This window comes from Nerophis lumbriciformis, linkage group LG08, assembly GCF_033978685.3.
Source record: "Nerophis lumbriciformis linkage group LG08, RoL_Nlum_v2.1, whole genome shotgun sequence".
Lineage (NCBI taxonomy): Eukaryota > Metazoa > Chordata > Actinopteri > Syngnathiformes > Syngnathidae > Nerophis > Nerophis lumbriciformis.
The window spans coordinates 23,235,747-23,253,624 of NC_084555.2; the positions used below are offsets into that span (position 1 = coordinate 23,235,747).

Here is a 17,878-nt window from a genome sequence, read left to right on the forward strand (position 1 = left end):
TGGATGGATGGATGGATATTTAAAGAGAAACTACATCTTGTGAGACAGTGTCAACCAACCCTGGAAGCTAGCTCAGCTGTCGATGAAATGTGAGTTCAGATATTTTATTTCTTTATTTTTTCACGTTTAAAATATTTTTTGCAATTTTAGTTTTAACAGTACCACATAAGATATGTTTTAATTGCTGATGCAGGTTTTTTTAATTTTTAAATGCGCCAGAAAATAACCCGTTTTGTTCAATGTCCAGTAGTGCGTAAATGTGTTTCTGTATAGTATTTCTTCAGCAATGGTCGTGTGGTGACATCAATGATGGTATTTTGAGAGTTCATCATTGAAGTGGGATATCACTGAAGGCCTAGGTGGGAAACGCACGGCCCGCCACTGATAAAATGATAACAGCAATGTGGTTGACCAGGATAAACGCAGCAGAAATTACATATGAAGTTAAAAGTATCTCAATGTTATTTAACCACAGGGATCCCTTTCTCCTCATAATGCTTCCGAATATACTCAGTGATGGCTTTCTTGTCATTGATTTCCTTCCTTAACACCATAATGTAACACTTGGGAGCCAGGTGACAGCAAAGAATGCTGTAGCTAGAAACGAGAATGGCAGCGCTCTCAATGGCTTGTTTGTACACGCCAAACAAGTAGATGTATATGGGGATGAAAAGGACCCAGATGATTAAATACAGCAGCATACTTATGGCGACTAAACTTGCATTCTTGTACAAATCTGGCAACCGCTTCCCTTTGAATGCAAACAGGAAACAAATAAGGGCCAAAAGAGCATTGTAGCTCAACATGGAGATGAAAAAATTGGTGGAGCCTCTATGGCATTGCAGCAGGATGCTCTTAGCTAAACTGGTTTGCCTTGGTAATGGAGGGTAAAGGCACAGCCATGGCACACACAAAGCCAACTGTATTCCAGTTACCACTGCGACGACAGCCACCGGGTGGTTGAGCTTGTTCAACCACGACTTTGTCTTCAAGTCAAACATAAAACCCACTAAGATTTGCAGCAGGTTTGCCAGAATACAAGAGATGCAGAGAGAAAAGGCTATTCCAAAGAGAGGCATTCCGATCATGCAGGAGGCCACAGTGGGCTTCCCTGGAAAACTAAATGTGAGGCAAAAGCATGTCAGCAGAGAAAAAAGCTCCAAAAAACACAAATACCCTCCCACTGCCTTCACGATGGGCGTGTTATGATGGATGGCAAACAAAACTGCAAACATAATCGTTAAAATAATCCCTAAGCCGTCCAACGTACTTAAAATGATTATGAACACATTCGACCAGTCCAGGAACTCAATTGGTTTTTTTAAACATTCGTCCCTTTTAGGAGACGAATACTCATTTGTCCTGCAGCGTTTACACTCCCCACCTGTGGAAGGAAAGGCAGAATTGGGATCAAAACAGAGTTGCAAGAAATGTATGCAAGTTTTAAGTACTTAAAGTGACTCATAGTACCGTATTTTTCAGACTATAAGTCGCAGTTTTTTTCATAGTTTGGCCGGGCTCCAGTGCGACTTATGTTTTTTTCCTTCTTTATTGTGCATTTTCGGCAGGTGCGAATGTAGCCCGGAAGAGTTAGGGCTGCATGGGATTCTGGGTATTTGTTCTGTTGTGTTTATGTTGTGTTACGGTGTAGATATTCTCCCGAAATGTGTTTGTCATTCTTGTTTGGTGTGGGTTCACAGTGTGGCGCATTATTAGTAAGAGTGTTGAAGTTTTTTATACCGCCACCGTCAGTGTAACCTGTGTGGTTGTTGACCAAGTATGCCTTGCTGTAGAAGCCCCAAACAATGTGTGGCTGGGCCGGCACGCTGGTTGTAGTGGGCTCTAAATGCTGTAACATCACGGCACGTTTGAGTGAATAGTTGCCCTGATATGCAGTGTTACTTCATTTTTAATTCCATTAGAGTTTTGTGGCTCCCATCGTGTTCTATAATTTATGAAACTGGTCAAAATGGCTCTTTGACTGGTAAAGGTTGCCGACCCCTGCCCTGGACTGACACAGCTTTTTAAAACTTCAAGTGTTATCCTTTTCATGGATTTCAATGACATTCACAAGCGTTAGTCAAACTTCATGTTCCATAATTTCCACACAGCCAAGGAAAAAAAGGCGTCCCGTCTTGTGCCTAACTTACGCTGCTTGGGTGTGTCCTCACTCAGGCTGGATGGGAGAATACGAGCAACAGAAACTTGCCTAACTTCAAGCGCATAAAAAAAACGCAAACGGGAGAGTAGGGCCCTATATTCATAAAACCTTACCTTGTCCAGTGGAAAATTCTCCCTCTGCACACGGAACACAATCATGGCAGCATTTCAACGTTACATTCTGCTTCTTCAACTCTTGTCCAGGTGTGCAGGTTTTGGAGCAGTTGTAAGCAGTTACCTGTATGACGAGAGTGAGTCAGCGAACAGGACTTCCGTTCAAATAAGCACGTTAAGCTCACCTTCACATTGTGCATCTTTTGTACCAACTCACGCGGGACTCGGATAGTTCCGTTTGGCCAGTACTCGCCAATGATTTGAATGACATTTAACCGTGTCTTGGCTGACATGTCCCAGAATAAAATGTCGTATCCTAAACTGGGATCCCCATTGGCATCAAAAAATATATGAGTGGTGTCCACAGTAAAGTTGACCTTCTTGATTTCCATGAGAAGCTGGGGAGTCAAACATGAACAAAACTGCACTTAATATCTAGACAAAGCAAGTTTTTTTTAGGTTCAAATCATATACAGTCAAACCTTGGTTTTTGTACAGCCCACTTTTCGTATGATTCGGTTGTCGCCAAAACATCATTCCACTGGTGCCCAAACTAAGCATCCCACACATTGGTGACCCAGTCTTTGTTTATTGATGTGAATGCTATCCTCACAGATTGAAGCAAATGTTGGATTAGCTTTCATGGCTTTCTCGTACACGCGTGCATGCCAGTGAGTACGGTGGCTCAGAAATGTCACAATAATTGCAAACTCCACAACACAACAACTTTATGACACAATTTAAAAACATTGAGCGGTTTTGACGGACACAACAGAGGTGACAAGAAAGTGACATCTATCACAATAACTTCCTTTCACGTAGTTTTCCAACTTTGTTTATGAAAACTTCTTCACCTTTCCGCTGACACTTCCGTTGTCGCTTAATGTTGTGTTTTGGCCTTGTGTGCTAGAGTTGTGGCGTAAAGTGGTTGTGTTTTGGCGTTTGCAGTTGTAATGGCTCATGCAATCGTGTTGTGGCTGAAAGTTGTTGTGTCGTGGCTTTATGTTGTTGTGCTGTGGCGTTTGCATTTCTTGTGGCTTTTGCAATCGTGTTGAGGCTGAAAGTTGTTGTGTTGTGGCATAAGTTTGTTGTGTCGTGACTGAATGTTATGTTGTGGTGTTTGCAGTTGTAGGGGCTTTTGCAATTGCGTTGTGGCTTTAGGTTGTTGTGTTGCGGCCTTTGCATTTGTGGTTGCTTTTGCAATCACGTTGTGGCTGAAAGTTGTGATTTTATGTTATGTTGTGACGCAAAATTGTTGTGTCGGGGCTTTATGTTTTTTTGTCGTGGCCTCATGTTGTTGTGTTGTGGGTTTTGCATTTGTAGTGAAGTGAAGTGTATTATATTTATATAGCGCTTTTCTCTAGTGACTCAAAGCGCTTGTACATAGTGAAACCCAATATCTAAGTTACATTTAAACCAGTGTGGGTGGCACCGGGAGCAGGTGGGTAAAGTGTCTTGCCCAAGGACACAACGGCAGTGACTAGAATGGCGGACGCGGGGATCGAACCTGGAACCCTCAAGTTGCTGGCACGGCCGCTCTACCAACCAAGCTATATATTGTAGTGGTCCTTTGCAATTGTGTTGTGGATTAAAGTTGTTGTGTTGTGCTCAAAATTGTTGTGTTGTGACTTTATCTTGTTATATTGTGGTGTTTGCATTTGTTGTGGTGTTTGGGTTTGTTGTGAGCCTTCTCAGGCACCATACAGGAGAGATCTTTGCCAAGGAAAGGATTAATGATACAACAAATGCAAAGTACTCTGTTCTTCTGTTAAAAAGGTAACTCCCTAGCACCTTAAAGGCGAACTACACTTTTTTTTTTAGGAATTTTGCCTATACTGTAATTCACAATCATTATGAGGGACAAAAACACATGTTTTTCTTTTTTTAATGCATTCTAACTAATAAATAAGAGTAATCTTACAATGGAGTCAAGTCTATTCCGCCTGTAAAGCCCTCTAAATAACCATCCAAAAACCGCCACATACTCCATTTACATTTTATGACCAGAATATTAACCAAGTATTCGTTATATTGTTATTGCAAGTGCTAACGCAAACAAACTATATTTAGTGGTGCCATGATCACAGAGCGCTAACTAGCTTATACTGCTATATTGACATCATCAGCTGGTGAGCTGCTTCCTCACCTCGGAGCTCGTGAAAGTTTCTTCTAGATCAGTGGTCACCAACATTTTCAAGCCCAAAATCCCTGGTCTCAGCCCAAAATTAAATCAAGATCTACCCCTGCGTCAACTATGTTTTATATATATTTGTGTGTGTGTGTGTATATATATAGTTTACATACACTTGTAAAGAACATAATGTCATGACTGTCTTGAGTTTCCAATATATTCTACAACTAGGGCTGGGCGATATATTGATATACTCGATATATCGCGGGTTTGTCCCTGTGCGATACAGAAAATGACTACATCGTGATATTTGAGTATACGTTCTCACGCAGTTGCTTTTAGCTGCGGGCATTACACTACAGGCGTTTCTCACTCTTTCCTGTCTCTCCTTCTCACAGAGAGACAAAACAAGGGCACCTTCTTACATATGTCACATACGTATACGCCCTCGCGGAGCAGAGAAGTAGCGGCATGGGTAACGTTAGCTGTGGTGCGATTGGTAATACGAGAGAAAGAAGGTCATACTTGCCAACCTTGAGACCTCCGATTTCGGGAGGTGGGGGGAGGGGGGTGGGCGTGGTCGGAATGGGACGGGGGCGTGGTTGGGGGCGTGGCCAAAAGGGGAGGAGTATATTTACAGCTAGAATTCACCAAGTCAAGTATTTCATATATATATATATATATATATATATATATATATATATATATATATATATATATATAAGAAATACTTGACGTTCAGTGAATTCTATATATATATATATATGTATATATATATATATATATATATATATACGTATATATATATATATTTTTTTAAATTATATATATATATATATATATATATATATGTATATATATATATATATTTATTTTATTATATATATATATATATATATATATATATATATATATATATATATAATAAAATAAATACTTGAATTTCAGTGTTCATTTATTTACACATATACACACACATAACACTCATCTACTCATTGTTGAGTTAAGGGTTGAATTGTCCATCCTTGTTCTATTCTCTGTCACTATTTTTCGAACCATGCTGAACCTCTCTGATGATGCATTGCTGTGTGGCACGCACAAAAGTGCCTTCATCAAATGCACTAGATGGCAGTATTGTCCTGTTTAAGAGTGTCACAACATTGCTGTTAACGGCAGACAAACTGCTTTACGGTATACAAAAACGTGACTGCTGTTGTTGTGTGTTGTTGCCGCGCTGGGAGGACGTTAATGAAACTGCCTAACAATAAACCCACATAAGAAACCAAGAACTCCATCATTCTACAGTTATAACGTGATTGGGTAATGAGGACCTGAGTCCGCCTGAATTTTGGGAGATTTTCGGGAGAAAATTTGTCCCAGGAGGTTTTCGGGAGAGGCGCTGAATTTCGGGAGTCTCCCGGAAAATCCGGGAGGGTTGGCAAGTATGAAGAAGGTGCAAATCTGGTAACAAATGAAGGAAGAATTAATTCCCAAGAAAAACAGCACGGGGTCCATCGTCTGGCGGTGGTTTGGCTTCAAGCGGGAATATGTCGAACAGACAACCGTAACTTGTCAAGTGTGGGGCCAAAGCGTTGCTACAAAAAAATAGCATTACTGCTAATATTTAGCATAATTTGAAAAGTCACCCGCTAGAGAATGAAGAGTGTTTGAAACTCCGCATGTCAACATCTCCGTTCGGTGCCACACCAACAAAATGCAGAGGCAACCATGTCCACATCAACACCGTATGAAAAAAATAGGTCCGCGGCCCGGTGGTTGGGGACCACTGCATTAAAACATAAAAACATATGTGCTCTTGTCTTGTATAAGGATTGTGACTGAAAAACTGCCGTTCCCCTTGAAGAGCTTCCACTGTACACCGAGTTGATAGCTAGGGCTTAGCTTGGTCCCAAGCACGCTTGTCATTTAGGAGGACCCAGGTTCGAGTCCTGGGCAGAATGAAAGCAGGGGCTGGACCAGGTGAGTTACTGAAGTCTATTTGAACCTGCATGTATAATATTGACCCGATTAGATTAAGTATGTAAACTTCTGACCACAACTGTATGCCTGCTTGACTAAAGGTCTTATTCATACTCATATTACCTCCAAGGGAGTGAAGTCATTGCCGCGTTCACATTGCTGGCTGTCACATTTCAGCAGGCGCCGTAGCCCCTCGACAATGACTTGCACAGCTAAGTAGATGTTGTACTTTTCGTCCTGGTCGATGTGATTGGTCAAGCATCTTAGGTCCACACATTGTCCTGACTCCTGTTTGCTGTGTGTGCAGTTGGCGTCCAGGTGTGACCCGTTGGAACAAAGTGGGTAATGAGTCAAGTGATAATCCAGGAGGGCATTCGTCGTTCTGTTGAACATGGACATAACATAATCTTTAAACCCGGCAACTGAATTCCTCTTAGAGTTGAATCCAAACACCAGTCCTGCCATGTCAATGCCTGGCAAAGTAGCCAGCTTTGTGGAGCTGGACCAAGAGTCACTTGCTATCCACGTTCTGTTCAGCTTGTGTTTAACTGCAGATTCTATGACGATATCAACATTGGACTCCTTGGTAAAAACGATTACTGCCTCAGCAGTGGATTTATTGATGTTGTCCACAAGGACTGACATCTTCTTATGGGTTTGGGAATTATTTTGGGAAAAGTAACCAGGCAGGATGTCGATGAATTCAATGCAGACGTCCTTCATTTCTCTGAAGAGTTGTGCGAGTCGATCACTGCCATACTTTCCATACTCGTCGTCACTTCCTATGATGGCCACAGATTTCCAGTTGAACTCCCTCACCAGCTTGGTAATGGCCTTTGTCTGATATTCATCACTAGATATTGTTCGCAGAAAGGTGGGGAACTTCAACTTCCTGCTGAGTAGCTCACTCGTTGATGCGTAGCTAATCTGCGTCACACAAGAAGGAAAAACCTCATTAGCATTTCTCTCTAAGCAACACTTGGTTGCGGTAGCCTTTGGTCATTGAATTGTACTTTCCTGAATGGGAATTAAAAAACAAAATATGTTTGGTTAGTATGAATATTATTTTGAAATACCAAATAAAAAATTGTAAAACAAAGCGTTCTTCTTTTTTTGTTTCAAAAAGCAATAACTATATCTAGGGGCAAGGGTTGTACAAGCACAGGGGGGCCTCTGCCTGAACTTTTGTAAAGTTTAAAGATTTATTTAATGAATGTTAACATAAAATTAATACAGCCGTGAATGTTCTGTAATAAGGTTGCTTGGGCAAGCTACTTGGAAAATGTAGTAAGCTAAGGTACAAGTTACTCTCGATTAAATGTAATTGGTGCAAGCTACACTACAGGCTACACGGCAAAAGTAGCTTGCTACATCAAAGCTACATTCAACAGCATTTCTATCTATGGGCTCACATGTATATTATCAATGTTAATGTAACAGAGAGTATACACATGGACCCAATAAGGTTCCATTACTATTAACTATCTGTCATTTAGCTGGGGATACCCTACAACTAGTGTATGTGTGACAATCATTGGTACTTTAACTTTAACTTTAACTACCTCTAGGGGTCCCCACCTCCCACTGTATATAGTTTCCTTTTTCTTTGTTATTCATTATCTCTACCTACAGTAAAAAACAGCATATATCTATATCTTGACAAAATAGCAATGACCTGTGTGTTGTTTGGGAACAGTTGGTAATAGTTATGTGCAGTAAAACTTTTCAAGAACTCAACTTACCTTAATGTGTGTTCCTAAATTTGTGTTCCACATTTTCGATGAAGGGTGCAGTTATGATTTTGGTTTACAGAGTAAACAACTACAAATTAAGGTTCGGGGCATTTTCTCTTAACACATACATTTGTCTAAATATGGCCAAGGACTCGCATTATTGTGGGTTTCCTGCACGTCATCTTCGTTAGTATAGAAAAAAATCTAATCTGTGTGAGAGTTTTTTTTTTTAGTCGTCATCTTGAAGCGTCCCACTGTCTCCGACTACCTCGTCATCATGTGACATGAGTGCGTGGCTGTCATGAGTTTGCTTACTCGTTTTAATATCCCACCTTATCTTGCCTCTGATTGGCCAGTCTGTAATGTTTCGCCCTAACCTTAGCCAATTGTGACTCATCATACGAACAACAATCAATCATCAACGATTTTCTCCGTATGTATGGATTTTCTTATCCATCCAGGTCATTGTATTTTCTTTCAAATTTGGGCCTGGATTCACAGTCCATTTTCTCTCTTTGTAGCTTGTAGCTTTGATGTACGCTACCTAGCTATATGTGTTTAAAAGTAGCAAAGCTACAAGAAAAGCTATTTGTTCAAAAAGTAGCTAAGCTACCACCAAGCTACTGGAAAATGTAGTTAAACTACATAGTTTACATGTAGCCTGTTACTGCTCATCACTGAAAAATGGTTAATTACACCTGGATAGCCACAAACCTAATATCGAACACTTCACTCAACACAGACGACATAACGTTATCAAAGCTCACCTTTAAGGATTCCCACACCGCACCAACATTTCAGAACATGGATGAGGCAAAAGAGTAAACTTGACAGATTAGTACTCATTTAAGTGAAGAATGACAGGTTATATGATTATCTAAATTCCTATTCTGGTCCCTTTGTATTTAATTTATTGGCACTTTTGACATTATCCCGCATGACAGTTGTGGCTTTATTATTAGTTTCCTTTTTTTCTGTTTTTTTTCCTGTCCAGTCCTTTTATTTATATATTAAATTTCCTGTTTGCCTCCACCACTTCCCTTGAGCGCTGGCTCCTTCACCATTTCCCGATTGGCAACCAGGGAAAGGTGTGTCCCTGGTTGCCAATCAGAATGCTTGTTATGGGCTGGATCATTTGCTCTGTGCTTTACAGTGTTTGCGCCTTGTCCTAGCTGTACATCTTTATTTTTTGTAATTAAATACATTTTTACTTGCACTATGCCTGTCATCTTAGCATCTTGATGTTCCATACCAACAGAACGTAACAACTTTTTTGTAAAAAAAAATATATATTCTGATTCTAAAAAAAATATATATTTTTTTTAGAATCAGATTTAAGAGTGGAGGTGTTATCTAGATTTGTTCTAGATATGTTAATCCCATTTTCTATAGTCAAAAACCTTATTATGCTTTTACATGTCTTTTAAAGAGTTGGTTTCAACCAAATCCATGTAGTATTTCTTAGTGCATGTAAACATACTAAGTGTGTGTGTGTATAGGGCGGCGATGGGCTCTTTTGATTCTTGTCTATATCGGGGCCCAAAATGTGGTGCTACGCCTCTCATTATATTTGGAAAAAAAATAGTCAGCAGAAACAAAAAAACTGACCAAAAATATATGTTTATGAAGTTGCTACTGAGAGACGGGACCCAGACTGGCCAGTCCGAAGACAAAAAACTGTGGTGTTGTATCCCAAGTTAACATGTTTTTTATGTATAAATGCAGGTAATTACACCGCACTGTTTTATTCCTACAGGCTCGTTGTTGCTCTTCGACACTGAAAAAGAAGAACACTTTGTTTTTAAATGTTTATTTTTTTGTTTCATAATGAAATTAAACTAAACCAATAATTTATTAGTTTTTCAATTCCCATCATGAAAAGAACATGTAATGACTAAAACATACACTGACCCACTTTTATGGGGAAATAACAACATTTGGTTGATTCAAGTTAAGTTGAGATGGATCATTTGCTTTGTGCTTTACAATGTTTCCACCTTGTCCCAGCTGTACATCTTTATTTTTTGTAATTAAATACATTTTTACTTGCACTACGCCTGTCATCTTAGCATCTTAAGTTAAGTGCTTTCATGATTTCAAGTCATAATTAATGTTTATGATAATAATATATTAAGTATTGTCAATAGGAGGGATTAATAGTTATACTATAATTGTTTGTCTGCCCTGCGATTGACTGGTAATCAGTCCAGGTCAGGGTACTGTACATGCATCCATTTATCCACTTTCTCTACCGCTTGTCCTCATTTGGGTTACGAGTAAGCTGGAGCCTATCGCAGCTGACACCCTGAGTACACCTAGAACTGGTCACCAGCCAACTACAGGGCACATACAGTATAGCCTTTAGACAACAATTCACACACACATTCACACCGCTAGACAATTTCAAGTCACCAATTAGCCTAAAATGCAAGATAAGCAGGAGAAAATGAACAACTAAACAAATTATATCATATTTTAAGGCATACAAATGCTAGTATAATGTCATTAGAAAATATAACTTCATTTTGATTATATGTGTATTTAAATGAATGCTCTATAAAGCACTGAAGGACTGCATTGTTGTTGTTGTTTAAAGGAATGTGCTCAAATACTTGGGGTACGATCATTTTCCAGTTACTTTTTTAGCTTTTGGTTACTTACATAATTGATACAAATGTGCTACAAACGCTAGTTAAAAACAAAACACTGAAAGTTCACGAATAATGGTTAAGATTTGATAATGTCAAAAACAGTGAAGACCAACCTGAGCCACTGAAGATAGAGCAATAACCCGTGAAACTGCGATTGAGACCTCAGAGAATCTCTCACCAATCACTGCCATCAAATTGGGTGGAGAAAACTGAGTATTTTCCGGAAAAAAACACTTTCGACTATCCAACCGGTCCTTGACGAGCTGAAGGGTGGCCCTGATGGCAAAGGTGACATCCCCGCATGTGTCGTAGATGTGGTATCCCAATGTGATGTTAGGGAGAAGCCTTGGCGTACGATGGTTAATTTCTCTGATTGCATATATCATCATTTGCGATTGTAAAAACATTTGGAAGTTATAGCTGTCAGGGAAAAAACATAAATTAGTAATTAGAGAGGAATTTAAAAAGGTGAGGTTGGACTTACTGGCTGCAGGAGACAGGTCCTGGTATTGTGCTTCTGTTGGTTTGAAGGTGAAGAGGGAAAAGTCCTCCAATGACGATGTCTCCTGGATAAAAGGCATTCAGCAAACTTCCATCTCCTAAACCGAGCACAGCCATCACACTCACAACTAAACTTAAGTAGAACATTGTGGACATAGAGGGTACGTCTACTGTACTTATATGCACAGTGTCCCTCTCTATGAAGGATGACAAGACTCCTGAACAAACAGCCTTATAGAGTACTTCAACTTCCCTGTATTTAGGACATGTTCTATTGTCTGACAGACTTTGTAATGGAATGCAGAAGTTCACTGACAGGCGTTTGAAAGGTTTCAATAAAATCATGTCTCTACAAATCCAACACGGCTTTGTTTGGATTGGTCACTGAAATTTATCACATGACTTATTGGTAACCTTATTATATAGACTTATTTTATAACCTAGGCACAGCTTTTCTTAAAAAATATAGCGGCATCCTTATACAGCCTCTTACTCATCTTATTAATATTTCCATTAAAACATGGCAACTCCCAGATGGATGGAAAACTGCACAGGTAATACCACTTTTAAAATCTGGAGATGCTGGCATGACATCTAACTATAGACCTATCAGCCTTTTTCCAGTTGTATCTAAAGTCCTGGAGAAGATTGTTTCGGAACAACTAATGCACCACCTTGAGACAAACCACTATTTGAATCCCCTGCAATTCGGGTTCAGACGTAACCATTCTACAGAATCTGCCACTTGTTTTTTAACTGAAAATATCAAAGATTCCCTTGACAAAGGACAGGTGGTCGGTGCAGTATTTCTAGACTTAAAAAAAGCATTTGATACAGTCAATAATGACTGTGGGGAGGCATGGCCAGCAGACCGGCAGCGAGGCGGGGCACGCCGGGGCTGACGTGAGGCGGAAATGGACATCAGGTGCGTGGATCGCGCAGCTGGGCGCAATTCTATAATCATCTGTCACTGTGTAAAAGGGCAGCAGCAGAGGAGGACGAAGATTTAAATGAAACAATAAAACAAGGTCACAATCTGCTCGCCGTCATGGCTGTTTTTGGTGGTCAGTGGAATGGAGGAAGTCTGTCACAATCATACTTGCCAACCTTGAGACCTCCAAATTCGGGAGATTTGGGGGGGCGGGGTTAAGGTTGTAGGAGTATATTTATAGCTAGAATGCACTGAAATTTAAGCATTTCTTATATATACATATATATATATATAAATAAATAAAATAAAATAAATACTTTACTTTCAGCGAATTCTAGCTATATATATACAGTATATATATATATATATATATACACACACATATATATATATATATATGTATTTTATTATATATGTACTGTATATATATATATATATATATATATATATATATATATATATATATATATATATATATACAATATTCTGGGTTGGAGTCAATAACCAGGCGAGGTGACAAAGTTACGTCTCTTTACTTCATACTTCAGAACCGACTCCCACACTTGCGTCAGGGTGCGCAATACAACGTAAACCGTTGGCCAACCAAAAAGTAACCACAGAACATGTTCTGTGGTTACTTTTTGGTTGGCCAAGCAGACGTGACGACAGGCTGTCCTCACTCAGGTCCGCACGGACCTGGAGGGGGCGTGCCTTAAGTCCGGCTGGAAATCGGGAGAAATTCGGGAGAATGGTTGTCCCGGGAGATTTTCGGGAGAGGCACTGAAATTCGGGATTCTCCCGGAAAATTCGGGAGGTTTGGCAAGTATGGTCACAGTGACATTTTAATTTCAAAACTAACTAAATTCAACTTATCCAACCAGTCATTGTCCTGGTTTGAGTCATATCTAAAGGGCCGTGAACAATGTGTCACCATTAATAATGTGAAATCTTCCTTCCGCAAAATTGAAACAGGGATACCTCAGGGTAGTGTCTTGGGACCGATACTATTCAGTCTATACATCAATGACCTACCAGATGCATGCACAGATATAGATCTACAGATGTATGCGGATGGCACAGTCGTATATACATCAGGTAAGACCTGTACTCTAGTTGCTGAGAAGTTAAATGCTAAATTAGTCAAAATAGCATCTTGGCTGGCATCATCCTGTTTAACCCTAAACACTAAAAAGACTAACTCTGTCTGCTTCTCCATAAAAAAGCTACCTCAAACAAACCTGAAAATAAAAATTAATGTGGAGCTCATTGAACAAGTACCTGAAGTAAAATATTTGGGCATAATCATAGACTATCAGCTGAATTTTAAAAGTCACATTAAGAAAATGTGTAAAACCCTGAAGGCAAATCGAGGCTGTTTTAAGATTATAAGAAACTGCTTAACTCTCAGCTGTGCTTTTACTTTTATGAATTCAATGATTCTTTCACACATATCTTATGGCTTAACTACATGGTCCCAGGCACACCAGTCATCAATCAAGACCATTGAGTGTCTTTATAACCGCACTTTGAAAGTCTTAGACAAGAAGAGTATACGATATCATCATTGCCAAATTTTAACCAAATACAATATTTTAAGTTTTACTAAATTTATTTTGTTACACACAGTCAAACTGGTTTTTAAATGCTTGGATAACTCTGCTCCCCAATTGCTCTGCAAGGCAATTACAAGACTGCAAAGTGGTACCAGATCTACCACCCAAGCAACATCAAAAGGCAACTGTTGCGTTCCATTCCGTAGAACATCTTTTGCCCAGACTGCATTTTCAATAAAAGGACCACAACTATGGAACTCTCTACCTGACACTTTGAAAAGTATACCTGCACTTGTCACTTTCAAAAAACAAACAAAATTGTGGCTAGTTGGGCAACAATCGTGTTCCCATGTTTAGTTTTTACTCATTTTTACTAATTGGTTTTTATCTAGTCTGCACTTTGTCTGTGTTGTTATTATTATTATTTGCTTTTACTTAGTTTGCACTTTGTCTGTATTATTACTATTATCATTATTATCGACTCCTCTTTGCCTAATTCTTTGTATTTTCCTATTTTTAATGATGTTAGATCTGTGTTGTTGTTGTTGGGGACAAGTGTTGTAAATTAGCTTTGGCTACAAACACTATGATGCATACATTGGATAACTGTTTCAGATATCTATGTTTCTGTATCTGTCCCTATTTCAAATAAACCTTTATATATGGTTTTAGCTTTTAGTACTATCTCACATTCCTAAATTTTTATCCATCCATCCATTTTCTACTGCTTGTCCCTTTTTTATGTGTCATTAATTATTTAATACAAAAGTACATTTAATTATTTCATGATTTATTTATTGAATTTATTATTTAATTAATAATTGGTATCATGATTTATTTAATTATCGATTTAAATATTTAATGTTTTCAATTATTTCTACAATGGATGGATGGATGATTTTAATTAGGGGTGTAACGATTCTTTTTCACTTATATTCGATTCAGAATCTTTGGAGGCCAATACGATTCAGGGACAATATATATATATATATATATATATATATATATATATATATATATATATATATATATATATATATATATATATATTTAGAATGATACAATCCTAAACGATCTAGTGAGTTGAAATCGATTCGCTAACTTTTTAGCAAAAAAAAAAAAATCAAGCAGTACTATATACTGAACACTGCAGGTGAAGTTTCTTATATTCCTGTTATTTCTTCTAAGGAAAGTAGTTGTACATGAATTATGGATACAAACAAAATGAATGGCCAATGCATTCACATCGTATTTGAATAAAGTGCAATCAACACTTTAGGTTGAATTAACAAGAGGAAACTTTTTTGCTCACATTTCAAACATTCAAGACATTTTCAATAAAAATACAGTAACCCTGCGATGAGGGGGCAACTTGTCCAGGGTGTACCCCGCCTTTCGCCCGAATGCAGCTGAGATAGGCTCCAGCACCCCCCGCGACCCCAAAAGAAACAAGCGGTAGAAAATGGATGGATGGAATACAGTAACCAACATTTTAACAGTGGATTTACCTGCTATGTTTGCTATGTTTTTCAACATGAAAAAAATACCATGTTGATACTAAAAATAATGTGCAATAAGATGCACCTGAGAAATTAAGTGCAACCAAATATTTCCAGGTTAATTGAGCAGTGGTTTGACCTGCTACTTCTCTCATTTGAATAAACATGGAATATCATGCAGATGTCCCAAGTTTCGGCGACGAACAGACCAAATGGCTGAGGCAGCGGACAAGTACCGACAGGCCAAGCGGTGTGCGGCTTCAGCGGTCGCAGAGGCAAAAACTCGGACATGGGAGGAGTTCGGTGAGGCCATGGAAAACGACTTCCGGACGGCTTCGAAGCAATTCTGGACCACCATCCGCCGCCTCAGGAAGGGAAAGCAGTGCACTATCAACACCGTGTATGGCGAGGATGGTGTTCTGCTGACCTCGACTGCGGATGTTGTGGATCAGTAGAGGGAATACTTCGAAGACCTCCTCAATCCCACCAACACGTCTTCCTATGAGGAAGCAGTGCCTGGGGAGTCTGTGGTGGGCTCTCCTATTTCTGGGGCTGAGGTTGCTGAGGTAGTTAAAAAGCTCCTCGGTGGCAAGGCCCCGGGGGTAGATGAGATCCGCCTGGAGTTCCTTAAGGCTCTGGATGCTGTGGGGCTGTCTTGGTTGACAAGACTCTGCAGCATCGCGTGGACATCGGGGGCGGTACCTCTGGATTGGCAGACCGGGGTGGTGGTTCCTCTCTTTAAGAAGGGGAACCGGAGGGTGTGTTCTAACTATCGTGGGATCACACTCCTCAGCCTTCCCGGTAAGGTCTATTCAGGTGTACTGGAGAGGAGGCTACGCCGGATAGTCGAACCTCGGATTCAGGAGGAACAGTGTGGTTTTCGTCCTGGTCGTGGAACTGTGGACCAGCTCTATACTCTCGGCAGGGTCCTTGAGGGTGCATGGGAGTTTGCCCAACCAGTCTACATGTGTTTTGTGGACTTGGAGAAGGCATTCGACCGTGTCCCTCGGGAAGTCCTGTGGGGAGTGCTCAGAGAGTACGGGGTATCGGACTGTCTGATTGTGGCAGTCCGCTCCCTGTATGATCAGTGCCAGAGCTTGGTTCGCATTGCCGGTAGTAAGTCGGACACGTTTCCAGTGAGGGTTGGACTCCGCCAAGGCTGCCCTTTGTCACCGATTCTGTTCATAACTTTTATGGACAGAATTTCTAGGCGCAGTCATGGCGTTGAGGGGATCTTGTTTGGTGGCTGCAGGATTAAGTCTCTGCTTTTTGCAGATGATGTGGTCCTGATGGCTTCATCTGTCCAGGATCTTCAGCTCTCACTGGATCGGTTCGCAGCTGAGTGTGAAGCGACTGGGATGAGAATCAGCACCTCCAAGTCCGAGTCCATGGTTCTCGCCCGGAAAAGGGTGGAGTGCCATCTCCGGGTTGGGGAGGAGATCTTGCCCCAAGTGGAGGAGTTCAAGTACCTCGGAGTCTTGTTCACGAGTGAGGGAAGAGTGGATCGTGAGATCGACAGGCGGATCGGTGCGGCGTCTTCAGTAATGCGGACGCTGTATCGATCCGTTGTGGTGAAGAAGGAGCTGAGCCGGAAGGCAAAGCTCTCAATTTACCGGTCGATCTACGTTCCCATCCTCACCTATGGTCATGAGCTTTGGGTTATGACCGAAAGGACAAGATCACGGGTACAAGCGGCCGAAATGAGTTTCCTCCGCCGGGTGGCGGGGCTCTCCCTTAGAGATAGGGTGAGAAGCTCTGCCATCCGGGAGGAGCTCAAAGTAAAGCCGCTGCTCCTCCACATCGAGAGGAGCCAGATGAGGTGGTTCGGGCATCTGGTCAGGATGCCACCCGAACGCCTCCCTAGGGAGGTGTTTAGGGCACGTCCGACCGGTAGGAGGCCGCGGGGAAGACCCAGGACACGTTGGGAAGATTATGTCTCCCGGCTGGCCTGGGAACGCCTCGGGGTCCCACAGGAAGAGCTGGACGAAGTGGCTGGGGAGAGGGAAGTCTGGGCTTCCCTGCTTAGGCTGCTGCCCCCGCGACCCGACCTCGGATAAGCGGAAGAAGATGGATGGATGGATGGATATCATGCAGATGTCCCAAGTTTCGGCGACGAACAGACCAAATGGCTGAGGGTGTAATGAACAAAGTTGGAAAAGTAAGTGAAGTGTGACCACTTTTTCAGTCATAAGTAACTTTTTTAAAACGTTTTAAATAATACTAATATACGAAGTTCTTTTCGGGAGTTGGTGGTATTTATTTTAGATTTAGCAGAGTATGTGGAAGGAAGCATGTAGCAGTTAAAGTAGAGGAATGTATTGAAGTTGCCGAAGTTATTTACGCAATTTCAAACCAAATACCGACCAGTACGACCCTGCTTGTGGAGGGTTCAACAGAAAAATTAAAATTTTGAGTTTTGATTTAATATTATTATGATTATAATTATTTAATGATAATTATTATATATTATATAATAATGAGTTAAATATTTGTATTATTAATCAAATGAATAAATAAATACATGTACTTCTACATTAAATAAATACATTTTGTAACCCATTCATGTATTTATGTCCATTTATAATGAATGAATGACACCTTTAAGTTATTATTTAAAGATGTATT

The 17,878-nt window shown here is 40.3% G+C and overlaps 1 protein-coding gene across 1 annotated transcript; it reads right to left on the minus strand.

Moving 5' to 3' along the window:
* LOC133612040 (G-protein coupled receptor family C group 6 member A-like) lies at positions 1 to 11,387 on the minus strand. The gene is made up of 6 exons (XM_061969241.1): positions 11,254 to 11,387; positions 10,883 to 11,189; positions 6,509 to 7,312; positions 2,460 to 2,672; positions 2,275 to 2,398; positions 1 to 1,384 (listed from the first exon to the last, which is right to left on the minus strand). Exons 1-6 carry the CDS (start codon positions 11,385 to 11,387, stop codon positions 462 to 464), a joined length of 2,505 nt encoding a protein of 834 aa, XP_061825225.1. The 3' UTR covers positions 1 to 461.
* Positions 11,388 to 17,878: the final 6,491 nt, after the last annotated feature.